At 38.3% G+C, this 14,431-nt stretch overlaps 1 protein-coding gene across 4 annotated transcripts in view; it reads right to left on the minus strand.

The window, feature by feature from the left end:
• LOC126162595 (prominin-like protein) overlaps nucleotides 1-14,431 on the minus strand; it is a 510,115-nt gene that overhangs the window by 45,499 nt on the left and 450,185 nt on the right. For all 4 annotated transcript variants that reach the window (XM_049919200.1, XM_049919201.1, XM_049919199.1 and 1 more), the window contains one exon: nucleotides 5,435-5,602. In XM_049919200.1, the coding sequence (XP_049775157.1) occupies nucleotides 5,435-5,602 (168 nt within the window). The remainder of the gene's footprint in view (nucleotides 1-5,434; nucleotides 5,603-14,431) is intronic.

Here is a 14,431-nt window from a genome sequence, read left to right on the forward strand (position 1 = left end):
CCATCAGGTCCAGCGATTTTAATTGTTTTTCTATCCCTCTGTCTTCTATTTTGATATTTACCATTTTCTCATCTGTGTGACAATCTAGAGGAGGAACTACAGTGCAGTCTTCCTCTGTGAAACAGCTTTGGAAAAATACATTTAGTATTTCGGACTTTAGTCTGTCATCCTCTGTTTCAGTAACATTTTGGTCACAGAGTGTCTGGACATTTTATTTTGACCCACCAACTGCTTTGACATAAGATCAAAATTTCTTAGGATTTTCTGCCAAGTCAGTACAAAGAAATTTACTTTCGAATTCGTTGAACACCTCTCGTATATCCCTCCTCACACCACACTTCGCTTTGTGTAATTTTTGTTTGTCTGCACGGCTTGGGCCATGTTTATGTTTGCTGTGATGTTCCCTTTGCTTCCATAGCAGTTTTCTAACTTTGTTGTTGTACCACAGTGGCTCTTTTCCATCTCTTACGATCTTGCTTGGCACATACTCATCTAATGCATATTGTACAATGGTTGTGAACTTTGTCCACTGATCCTCAACACTATCTGTACTTGAGATAAAACTTTTTGTGTTGAGCCGTCAAGTACTCTGAAATCTGCTTTTTGTCACTTTTGCTAAACAAAAAAATCTTCCTACATTTTTTAATATTTCTATTTACGGTTGATATCACCGGTGCTATAACCACTTTATGATCGCTGATTCCCTGTTACGCGTTAACTGTTTCAAATAGTTCGGGTCTGTTTGTCACCAGAAGGTCTAATATGTTATCGCCACGAGTCAGTTCTCTATTTAACTGCCCAAGTATATTGTGAGGGTACAAATTTGATCGTGTAACTTATGTACCAAATGTCACCAAAAACAATGTTCGAGTAACATATAATCTAGTGTGGCTTGAAACAATTACATTCAGAGTTATTTTGAGTAATTAACTGTAGAATGATTCTACATTAGAACAGCTACTGCTGGTTGGTAGTTTGATGATAATTCAGAGGTGCCTGAGAGTTGGATAAGCTACACTGTGTGGTCGATAAAACAGTAACTGACATGTGTATGCATGTCACAGCTCGCTGGTTTTGGGCTGCCATGGAACCACCACAAGAAGCTACCCATACAATATAATTTAGTGAAATATACAGGCTGGTCGATTGATAGTGACCGGACCAAATATCTCACGAAATAAGCATCAAACAAAAAAACTACAAAGAACGAAACTCGTCTAGCTTGAAGGGGGAAACCAGATGGCGCTGCCATAGGTCAAACGGATATCAACTGCATCTTTTTAAACAGGAATCCCCATTTTTTATTACATATTCGTTTAGTATGTAAAGAAATATGAATGTTTTAGTTGGACCACTTTTTTTGCTTTATGATAGATGGCGCTGTAATAGACACAAACGTATAAGTACGTGGTATCACGTAACATTCCACCAGTGCAGATGGTATTTGCTTTGTGGTACAGTACCCATGTTAAAATGGACCATTTACCAACTACGAAAAAGGTTGATAATGTGTTGATGCATGGCTACTGTGATCAAAATGCCCAACAGGCGTGTGCTACGTATGCTGCTGGACATCATCCAAGTGTCCAGACTGTTCGCCAGATAGTTTGTTATTTAAGGAAACAGGAAGTGTACAGCCACATGTGAAACGTCAACCACAACCTGCAACACATGAATGATGCCCAAGTAGGTGTTTTAGCTGCTGTCGCGGCTAATCCACACATCAGTAACAGACAAATTGCGCGAGAATCGGGAATCTCGAAGTGTCGGTGTTGAGAATGCTACATCAACATCGATTGCACCTGTACCATATTTCTATGCACCAGGAACTGCATGGCGACGACTTTGAACGTCATGTACAGTTCTGCCACTGGACACAAGAGAAATTACGGGACGATGACAGATTTTTGGCACGCATTCTATTTAGCGACAAAGCGTCATTCACCAACAGCGGTAACGTAAACCGGCATAATATGGACTATTGGGCAACGGAAAATCCATGATGGCTGCGACAAGTGGAACACCAGCAACCTTGGTGGGTTAATGTGTGGTGCGGCATTAACGGAGGAAGGATAATTGGCCCCCATTTTATCGATGGCAATCTAAATGGTGCAATGTATGCTGATTTCCTACGTAATCTTCTACCGATGTTACTACAAGATGTTTCACTGCATGACAGAATGGCGACGTACTTCTAACCTTCCAATATGATGGATGTCCGGCACATAGCTCATGTGCGATTGAAATGGTATTGAATGGCATATTTCATGACAGGTGGATTGGTCGTCGAAGCACCATACCATGGCCTGCACGTTCACTGGATCTGACGTCCCCGACTTCTTTCCGTGGGGAAAGTTGAAGGAGATTTGCTATCATGATCCACCGACAACACCTGACAACATGCATCAGTGCATTGTCAATGCATGTGCGAACATTATGGAAGGTGAACTACTCGCTGCTGGGAGTAATGTCGTTACACGTATTGCCAAATGCATTGAGGTTGACGGACATCATTTTGAGCATTTATTGCATTAATCTGGTATTTACAAGTAATCACACTGTAACAGCATGCATTCTCAGAAATGATAAGTTCACAAATGTACATAAATCACATTGGAACAACCAAAGTAAAATTTTCAAACATACCTACATTCTGGATCTTAATTTAAAAAACCTACCTGTTACCAACTTTCATCTAAAATTGTGAACCATATGTTTGTGACTATTACAGCGCCATCTGTCACAAAGCGAAAAAAGTCGTCCAACTAAGACATTCATATTTCTTTACGTACTACATGAATATGTAATAAAAAATGGGGATTCCTATTTTAAAAAAACTCAATGGATTTCCGTTTGACCTATGGAAGCGCCATCTAGCGGCCCAACCATAGCGCCATCTGGTTTCCCCCTTCAGGCTAGACAAGTTTTGTTCTTGGTAGTTTTTTTCGTTTGATGCTTATTTCGTGAGATATTTGGTCCTGTCACAATCAATGGACCACCCTCTATACTCCGTATAATAAATTAATACTGAAGAATAATCAATGTTGCTTCAGTTATGTAGGTGACTGCACTGAAGGAACATCAGCTGGCATCAAGTTTTAGTTAAAAGACTTCCGTTAAAGCCTTGGGCTGCTTATTGCTGTTTAAAGGAACCTCTAAGCCTAAGGGCTCTAACTGATTCTGATTGCTTTACAGCAAAATTTGCTACGGGCATAGAGTCAGATGTTCAGTTATTTGAAGTTAGAAGCCTACTGGCATTAGCCAGGCACACAGGTAGAAGTTAGTCAAAAAAGAGATTTGCCTAAAAATCTCATTTACTGAAGATTCATTCTTGGTGAGTACACCATTCCCTTGTAATATCTGCAAATGATTCCAATTTCACAACAGCAAAGTTAAGGACCGAGTCATGTGCTTGGAGCAATCTTCTCTCTATTGTATGCACTTCTTGAACAATCATAATGAACACAATTATCAATAAAGGGCCCACAACATGCGTACACACTTTCAGAATTTGGAAGCTGAAGCTGGACTGAGAACAAATGTACACTTTCCCCAAAGCTTTTCATACAGATTTCCTGAAATTTTAGATGATCTCAGTGAATAACAAGGAGAAAGGTTTCATCAGGACTTCAAAGTACTGGAGGAAGGGTATCAGGTCAGATTGGACAGACAGATTACAGCAAACTACTGCTGGAACCTGGAACCTCCTCACATGAGAAAACAAACAGAGATTTTTAAAGTAATAACTGTAAACTTAATGTTATATACAGACTACAGTTTCACTACATGGTCTATGTTAATTATTTGCTAATATTCATGTAATATTTTTTGTTCTATTTATGTTTTTCTATAAAATGTACATTACATCAAAAACTGCAGTCAATTAAGTGAAACCAAAAAGATATTTAGATTCAGTAGGTGTCCAATATCCTTCAACTATTGTTATGTAATGTCTATAGAACCAATGTTTCCAAGAGGATAGGTGCTTTAGCCTAAGCACAGTGTGGATCTAGCACTCTGTTTACTTAAAACATACTGGATAACACTGCCATGTTCACTCTCTGCTCATAGATAAATACCTATTGAATGTGTTTTTAGAGAAGTGTATAGTTTTATGACATTTTTCCAGCTTAAACTTTTTCAGTTTTGGCTAAGCTTTTTATCCATCAATTGTTTTATTGTTCAATGTCAACAGGACACAATCGCTAGGGTGGTGTGCAGCATATCCCAGCTACAGTTTTGCTCACGTCAAAATAGTGAGCAATGAAATCCGATCTCAATACATAATGAAGATACTTGGGAAAGTTGTTAGAATATCATTTAAAGAGAAAATGACATCTCTGCTAAAAACTTGAAAACTATCAACTCTGCCAAAATTCCCGAAGAAGCAGTCACATTATTCTTTATGTTTCATTAAGTGCTACAAAGATTCTATGAAAGTTCTGCCATTTGACAGCTTCTTTTTTTTAACAGTGTGATACTTCACTAGAGGTGAGCATTCAAAATGTGGATTAATGAAAAACCTGAATTAAATGAAGGTCAAAACATTATGTTTTCAGAAACCCATAACTGCTCTCTGTAGCAGGTAACCTGAACTGAAGTTTCCCAACATGTAAGTGATAAACTGAGTGTAGAAATTTAGTATATTCTTTTCTTTATCCTTTATCTTTCACTTATATCAATGGCCTATCAGATGGATCTTGCTTCATTTAATTGGTTTATGAAAGTCCAGGACAACAATTTCTTTTCAGTCCAGGATGTAGGCATTTATCTCAGGATTAGCAATTTCTTTCACTGATAACTTAGCCACACAACTATATAAAAATTCCACAGATATCTTCATATAGTGCTGCAATTGAGTTATGACTGGAGTTGAGTCAGCATGGAAAGTTTGTATTTTGTGATAGCAAATGCTTACAAATTACTTTAAGAATTTTAAACAGTGCTCCAGCAATGGTATGCAGATCAACACTCACAATACACATGTTGAATGTTTTAACTCAGTATTTTCATTGTAATTTTACAGCTTATGGTACCATCTACCAAGTATTGCACCTTTGCTTGTTTCAATTTTAAGAAAAAAAGAGAAGAAACTACTTCTTAAGGTGAAACTATGGTACAAACATTTAAAAAATAGCAATAGACAGAGGAGAAAATAAATAAAATGATATGCAATTTTCATGAGTGAGTCAAGTAAATTGTTATATATAAATTTACATACGATGTATCATGGGGCCCAAATTAATCTTCACATTTAAAATCTGGCATTTTTGGTGTGTGACAAGATAAAATAAAAGCTCATTCCTTACAGCATCTAATGTAATCAGTATCTGTACATTATCTGCATAAGTAACTTTTGTTTAAAAATTATGGAGAAAAATCAATGTATTACATAAATCAACAAGAAATAAAATATTTCTGATGAAAGACTCACTTTGGGGCCATATCTGTAAATCTGAGATCTTCAGGGCTGTAGCCTGCTGACGTACGATCTCTGCTTCGATCACCACGTCCTAGATGCGTATTGTAGTCACCCATGTAACCACTTGAATTATCATATGTTTCATTATAGCGGCGATGATGGTTCTTTTTATCAGGGCCACTAAAAAGCAGGATGGTATTCACAGTTCATAACATTACTTGGAAATAATAATAATAATATGGAAACAGCAGTTTTAATAAAACACAATATGAAGAATTTGTGATTCCAGTTTCACTGCAAACTTTACACTGGGGAAACAAATAACTGTGTGCAGGAAATAGATGTGTTTGTGGGAGAGGGGATAGGAATTTAAAAAACATAAAGACAAACACAATTTCAATGTTCGTGTAGGCGAGATGCAAACAAGTTTCCATACTATATTTGTTCTACAGGTGGAAAATGTTTTATCAAAAAACTTACATGCTACATTTTTTGAATTTTTAAGATTAATTTTCTATTTTGGTTCCGAAATTCCACTTAGTAACTGAAATACAATTTCCTTGACTTAGGAGAGAAGAGACAAAGCACTGACCAATGACCCTGAAGGAGTCAATATATTTGTAAGATCTGTCCACATAGTAGGAATATTTATGAAGAAAGCATTCAAATGCACAGTAGAGTGCTCTTGTTGTCAACACACACTGCCACTCACATTATGGAAATTTGCAGTGAGTATCTTTGAAAACGAACTATTCACCTACTCATGTATTTTGAGTTACAGGTGTATCAACAACAACCAATAGTGTTGCTAGTAAATATACGTGTAAAACCAAAATAAATAATGCAACATTACAGTCTTGGTCTTGACACAAAATGTGAACAAACAGCATTGTACTAAAGTCACATGAAAATTCTAGTTTGATGTTGGCAGTGTGTAGTACGCAAAGCTTACTCCATAGATATTCCAACTCTATAAGCCTCTTACTGGTTTCTACATACATACTTCATAATCCTCTACATAGAGCCTGGCGGAGGGCATCCTGTGCCACTGTTAAGTCATTCCCTTTCCTGTTCCACTCACAAGTGAACTGAGGGTAAAATGATTGTATGTGTGTCTTCATACATACCCTTATTTCTCTTATCTTTTCTTCATAGTCATTACGCAAGAAGTACACCAGAGACAGTAAAATTATTCTGCATCTGTTGCAGATGTTGGTTCTCTAAAGTTTCTCAATAGTGTTTCACAAAAAGAGTCTTCTTTCCTGTAGGCATTCTCATTTCATGGAGCATTTTTGTAAAACTCACATGCTGGTTGTGCCTAATAGGAACAAACAATTTCATATCGCCTTGCAAGATAATGCTTAGATATTTCATTGATGTGACCTTGCCCTGCAACACACCACTAATACTGCATTTGGACATTGAGTGGTTGTTTTTTCTCCCACTCATCTGCAGTAATTTATGTTTTCCACATTTTTAATCATGCAAGTAATTTTCAATGGCTGAAGAATGGCGACTTTTATTATTGGACAACATGCATTTTTGGGTGCTACTGGGAAAATCCTTCAAAAAATCAGACTGCAATGACAGTTACTGGATGGCAGTGTTGAAAGTCACTGTCCTGATGTCAGGAAAAGAGATCCCACAAACATCTGCTCTACTATACCAAATGTATGCGTATGACACTTAACTCAGGTATAGCGAGAAAGAGAGAGAGAGAGAGAGAGAGAGAGAGAGAGAGAGAGAGAGAGAGAGAGAGTGTGTGTGGAGGGGGGGGAGGGTGCGTGCGCCTATGCACTTGAAGCACATCAGCTTGTATTTTGTTGTTGTGGGGAACACACACAACTAGCTTGAGAAGTCATCAAATTGAAGAGAATCAGTGCAGTTATATGCTGAAAAGTAGCCTGGTACTGTCAAGGCCTCAAAATCTGTCTCTGCAATTACTATAACAAATTTCGGGAAATTAGAAGTTTGAAGAATAAAATATGCTATCAAAAAAGAACATAAACTGGTGAGAGAAATGCAACTAACATTTCAGCAGTGGTAACACTATCCACGTGTCACTATGAGGCAGCTTGAATAAGTGAGTGGGATCAAGTATGGTGTCGGCTTTACAAGAAAGAATTACATCATTGTTTCCCATTCTATTAATGGGACACTTAAACCACCAGAAGTATCTACAGTTCCTAATATGTGTGCTGCTGCAGTTATTGGAAGACCTCCACCGGACACAAATAAATCCTCCATCGGACACAAATAAATTCATGTGATACCAATATAATGGATGTCCTGTCCATTATGTGTACATTATTACAAAAGTACAGGCTAAGCATAAGTATTTGTATGGAGCGTAGCCATGTATGGAAGTGAAATGTGGACGATATATAGCTCAGACAAGAAGAGAATAGAAGCTTTCGAAATGTGGTGATACAGAAGAATGCTGAAGATTAGATGGGTAGACCACATAACTAATGAGGAGGTATTGAATAGAATTGGGGAGAAGAGGAGTTTGTGGCACAGTTTGACTAGAAGAAGGGATCAGTTGGTAGGACATGTTCTGAGGCATGGAGGGATCACCAATTTAGCACTGGAGGGCAGTGTGGAGGGTAAACATCGTACAGGGAGAACAAGAGATGAACGCACTAAGCAGATTCAGAAGTATGTAGGCTGCAGTAGGTACTGGAAGATGAAGAAGCTTGCAGAGGATAGAGTAGCATGGAGAGCTGCATCAAACCAGTCTCAGGACTGAAGACCACCACCACAACAACAACAAGCAGAAATTGAGCACATTGAGATGCGTAGAGCACGTGTGAAGTGATGTGAGATTACAGTGCGACAAGCACAATCCGCACATGCCGTTAAGTCCTGAGCATACTGAGACGCACAGGTTCCATGCCTTCTCTGGTTGTTGACATGCTAAGCTGACAGAATCAAAGCACACCACATCTAATATTTCTCAAATGATTTTACAGAAACTGTTTGGTAAAAGATTTCATTTTCACACATGATGTATGGCCTTACACATCAACTTCATAGTGAAGTGCCCACCATCTCACTAATGATAATACTTATTGTGATATACACATTTAAGTAAGGCACTGCATAAAATCCAAAAAGTTTTTGCATTTGGTGCACATTATACTATCTGCTGCTGCATATGAAATTTAGTTCACACATTGAATCTTTATTTAGACTTGGGACAAGGTCTCTGTCTGTCTCTGGTCTAGAGACAATGGATTGTATGTAGTGTTTTCAATCCCGATCATATGAGTGCAGGAATGAGAAATTCGTAACATCTCTCATATCTCCTAGGCTGTTCAAGATATTGAGTGTTTTGGCAGATTGTTAACACATGGAATTTTCTTAGCTATGGTGATATGACAGAAGTTATAGTTTTCACTGTAGTTTTTTTGTTTTTTTTATTTTCATTTTTTTTATTTCCTTCTTCTTCTTCTTCTCCTTTCTCTCTCTCTCTCTCTCTCCCTCTCTCTCTCTCTCTCTCTCTCTCTCTCTCTCTCTCTCTACTCTTTTTTTTTTTCTTTTTTTTTTTTTTTTGCTCCTCTCGATCTAGTACTGTTAAGCTTTTAAGAGTCATTGACAGCTAGACATGAAATTTCTTCTCTTATGTTAATGCAAACTGACTCAATGAGGTTTTTATAAGCTAGTGACCTCTCTGGTCACCAACTTCTTGTTTAATGAAACACACTATTTCAGAATTCTGTTGCAATAGCTGCTGCAAGGTGAGTTTATGAAAATTACACTCTGTTTCGATAAAAGGAGCAAAATTAAACCTGTCAACAAGAGAAATGTAAATGTTACTCATAAATGATACGGCTGCATAGGATGAGAAAATGTTAACAATTCACACAAAAATAAATTGCCAATTCTGTTGCAATTCTGGTAGAATCCCGTGACTGATTGCATTTTTAACAGTGAACTACTGAAATGGAAACTTACCAAAGGATTTCGTCTTGTTCCTCATCTGAGCAATATGAAAATAATAATGACCATGCACTTCAGGTGGAGTGATACGCACGCACATGCCAGACACTGGATCCTCACCTATGGCTTGTCAAACTGACAGTGCATGATTTATGAATAAAATAATTATTACTGAGGAGAGTAAACAACTGATCCACTGCACAACACACGATGGTCAGAGTACTGTCAGCAGCTGAGAATAACGCATGTGACAGCACTGTGGAATCTAGCCAGATGTGCCTTGTGAGACGAAGAGTTTACGTCATTCGAGAAACATTGCCATGAATGTAGGCCTGCCTTTGTCAGGAACCCATTTCAGCAAATTAAATATATCAAATTACCACTCTCTTTCAGCTCATACTTTCATAAGTATACTGACCACAATCTTCATTTGTGTAGCAAGTTGTGCAATTAGTTTATCGATGCTGATACTGTGTATGCAACCACTGAAATGCTTTTTCTTGTCACGGCATGCCATGGGATTTTTCTACTGTTTCTAGCATACAGTGACAATGTGATGTACACAAGTATGTAGTATAAAGTGTCTTTTTACATCCATATCCAAGTAATCACACTGAAACTTACATACTTCATGTCTTGAAGGCTTTTTAGCAGGAGCACAAAGGAGATATAACTGGAAACTTCCACTTTTCAAATTTTTGTCCAGATCATCAGCATAATAGGCAGCACATAGATAATTTGTTTCATTATTAAATATTTAAAACTTCCTGCCTTGCTTTTCGAACACACAATTTTATAGTCTTACTTCCTATTTCACCACCCTCATGATGAATCATCCAGCCCTTCTTGGGGTCTGAACACATTGTGGAGGCAGAAGCTGTAACCCAAGTGGCTAATAGCTCAACAGTCATTCAGTTGTGCACTATTCTTGACAACAGAAAAACAATAGCAAAACAAAAACAGTAAAACTATATAGATATAAGTAACTGAAAAATATAACACACTCGTGAAAAATATCACACACACTCATGAAACATATAACACACACTCATGAAAAGAGGTCAAGAGCTTAAATGGTGAAAATGGAACACTACTCAATGACAATAAAGTTCAGTAGTATGGCAATATTTTTCAGACATCCAGCACTACCACTGCCCATACACACAGTGCTTCCGCTCACCGCCTCATATCGAGCATAGTACTAGCATGACACAAGAAACTGTGCCACTACCACAGTTCAACACAATCTGGAGCAGGTGCATATTGCATCACCATTGGGTCGTGGCCCTATCTACGCAGTTGCACTTCAACCTCTTAAGTTACAAAAACGCAGGCTGCCCTGCACTGTGTCACACACATCGTGCACATGTGAGAACTGTGGCAGGGAAGGCAAATGGTCAGTTTGGGGTTATTTGGAGAATTTTAGGAAAGAGTGTTTCATGTGTAAAGGAGACCGCTTATACAAAGCTGGTGCGACCTGTTCTTTAGTACTGCTCAAGTGTTTGGGATCCATAACAGGTCAGACTGAAGGACAATGTTGAAGCAATTCAGAGGTGGGCTGCTAGATTTGTTACAGGTACATTTGAACAACATGTAAGCATTATCGAGGTGCTTCATGAACTCAAATGGGAATCTTTGGATGGAAAGTGATGTTCTTTACAAGAAACACAATTGACAACATTCAGAGACCTGGCATTTGAAGCTGACTGCAGAAAGATCCTATTGCCGTCAACATACAATGCATGTAAGGATCACGAAGATATGAGAAATTACGGCTCATATGGAGGCATAAAGACAGTAGTTGTTTCCTCACTCTATTTGTGAGTGTAATACGAAAGGAAATGACAAGCAGTGGTACAGTGTACCCTCTGCCACACACTGTACGGTGGCTTGCGGAGTATGTAGATCTCAATTTGTGTCCCGCGGTATGACAGAACATTTGAAAATTGCTTGAGCAGTCAATCAGAAGACACAATATGGTCTCCACTCTTGCCTACCGTATTTACTCGAATCTAAGCCGCACTTTTTTTCCGGTTTTTGTAATCCAAAAAACCGCCTGCGGCTTAGAATCGAGTGCAAAGTAATCGGAAGTTCTGAAATATGTTGGTAGGTGCCGCCACAACTAACTTCTGCCGTCGAATATATGTATATACACAGGCATGCTTTACAGGCACAAAGATAAATACTGGCGCCAAAACCTCTGCATCAGTAAATAAATTAAAAAAAAAAAAAAAAAAGATGGAGACGAGCTTTTTTCTCCAACGCGAATTTCGACCACTGCATTTTCATACATTATCCAACGACGTAAATACAAATTCCGTATTGTTCATCTTCGAATGTAGCAGCTTTTCAAAAATCCGACTGGCAAGACCGTTTGCGATGTTTGTCAGTTTGGCCAATACTGCGTTCTGATTTTTTTTCTACCTGTGAGAAGAGATGGTTGCTAATGGGAACTTTTGTGAATTCTGAATCACATGCAGTATTCTCTTCACCATAAGAATAATACGAATATAAACATTTTGCCATGTATTCTTTCGTGTTTGCTGCTATCTCATTTAACTCCTGTCTGCCTAATAAACTATGAAACTAGAGTGAGACAACACAAACGCGGAAGTATACACATATGTCATGTTCATATTCGTATTATTCTTTTGCCTAATAGTGATACAGTCAGAAATGAAGCGTGCGTGGCAATTGACTAGATTTTTAAATCTAAGGTGGTGACTAATTTCTGTGCAGAAAATAATGTACTTAAGAGGCGTCTGCAAAGATATTCAAACGGAGAAAAATTGTCGCTAAACTCTCGTTCAGAACATCTTCTATCATACGCAGTTTATTATTTGGTTCTTGTTGATCATTATCAAAGAAAGCAGCAGTGTAAATAACAACAAATAGCAGTCTCTTGCCATTGTTACGCTACTGAGACAATTACTCCCCTTTTTTTTATTGTAAGCGGCGGTAGCACGCACAAAAGCAAACCATGCCGCGAGCGGCGACAGGTCGTGAACATTCATTATCGGAATGTGACAAACAATGCATGACACAATACAGTAATGCATTTTCAGCTTAGAGTGACGAAAACACCTATAACAAAGAGAACAGCAATTATCAGATCAAAGAAAAATAAGCAATCAATTCAAACCAGACGAAGCACGTGAAAAACGAAGGGTACCCGTATAAATAAGGACGGAGCGCCTGACGCATAGCAATGGCTACCTGGTAAAGCTTAACTGCTACGCTTACGGCTCGAACCAAACTACTGTAGCTGTATCGTCATTCATTTGACCTGAATTGTGTCTCATATTACAATGGACCAACTTTGTTTCGATTTGGAGGTGCGGCCTAAAACTTTTCTCTCCCCTTGAATTTCGAGTCTCAAATTTCAGCTGCGGCTTAGATTCGGGAATTTTTTTTTCCTTTATTTCGAGTCTCATTTTTCTGGTGCGGCTTAGATTCGAGTGCGGCTTAGATTCGAGTAAATACGGTAACTTAACATCTCTGGGCTGCAGGGAGGGATTTGTGTGTGTTGTGTGTGTGTGTGTGTGTGTGTGTGTGTGTGTGTGTGTTTGGTGTGGGGGGGGGGGGGGGGGGGGGGGGCAAAATGTCCACAATGAAAAACATACAATTTCCACAGACATGAAACATGTGCCTGCTGTCTCTCTAGAACTGTTTGATGTGTGTATCAATAGCCACAGTCAAAATATGAAACACTTAATACAATAGTCATAACAACTAGCCGATCAACTGTAATTGAGTTATGTGTGTGCTTACATTTGGATTTGGTACAATAGAGCAGACGGCTGTGAAACGTCTGCTCCTGACTGATAATTTACAAAAAAGAAAAATGTGAGTCATTCAAGCTAAAATAATTTAAATCTTTACTAATTCAAACAATGGAAAACACAGGATGGAATAACAACAATATCAGTAAAAACAGGTTGCTGCTAATCATACAAAAGAGATACTGAATTGGAGATAGGCACAACAAAAATACTGCTATACATTTTAGCTTTGGATAAAAAGGAAAAGGTCTTTTGGTCAGAAGCCCAAATTTACAGCCGTCTTTTTGTTGTGCCCGTCAGACTCAACATCTCTTCTATATGGTGAGTAGCTACCTACTCTTTTTGTAAGACTGTCGTTACATCTTCACTAATCAATTCATGTTGGAGCAAATATTTTAGACTTTTAGCTGTGGTTGTCTGTGCATCACCTAGGAGAAGAGGCACTTAAACCTTCTTCAAGGTAAGTTGCATGGACCAGGGCAGAATGATGTATGGACACTAGGTTCAGTGATGTTAAAAGTCAGGTCAGGATCAAAACAATTCTGAGAGAGTACAGAAATTTTACTCCACATAGGGGAAGGTCAGTGCACAATCCCAGGGTTAAATTTCTTGTATAAAAATTCCACAAAAATTGGTCTTTGGAAATGCATGGTGGAACTCGGGGGAACTTTGTTCCAACTGAGAAAAGTTACTGTCAGTGACATACTGCCGCAAAATTAATCCTTCACGAAGGAGGAACCAGTTATACTGTATGCAGAGCCAATTTGTGTGATAAAAGTGCCACAAGGTACAGGTAAATTACTTTTGATGAATGTAAGAACCGAACTGCTTGGAAATACATTCTGAGCAGTATAACCAATGGAGGAGAATCATGAATTGAATGTGTTACACATGTTTTTTGTGCAGGAGAATTGTACGCACACTGAAATAGATGGTGAATGAGTGGTACCTGGGTCACTGTAGATAATTTTGGCAATGATGATGTAAATTTGTCAAAAAGGATTGTTAGTTGACAATTTGGATGTTCTAGATGAGGATCTAGAGAGGTCGAGTTTGAACATTAGACATATGCAGACTGCCAGTATAACTGCATTATGTTCAAAGGTGGAAAATTTTAAGGAGCAGAGTGAGATTAGCAGTGGAAAGCCTACTGGTGGAATTTGAGGACCTAGATCCTCGCAGTCTCCTGCCAGCAACCCCAGCAGTGCAGCACAGGATTCAGACTGGAAATAACTTATTTTCTTCCTGAAAGAGAAAAAATGTTTCAAAAATGTTGAAACAGGTG

Source organism: Schistocerca cancellata, chromosome 2 (genome assembly GCF_023864275.1).
Source record: "Schistocerca cancellata isolate TAMUIC-IGC-003103 chromosome 2, iqSchCanc2.1, whole genome shotgun sequence".
In the NCBI taxonomy this organism is placed as follows: Eukaryota; Metazoa; Arthropoda; class Insecta; order Orthoptera; family Acrididae; genus Schistocerca; species Schistocerca cancellata.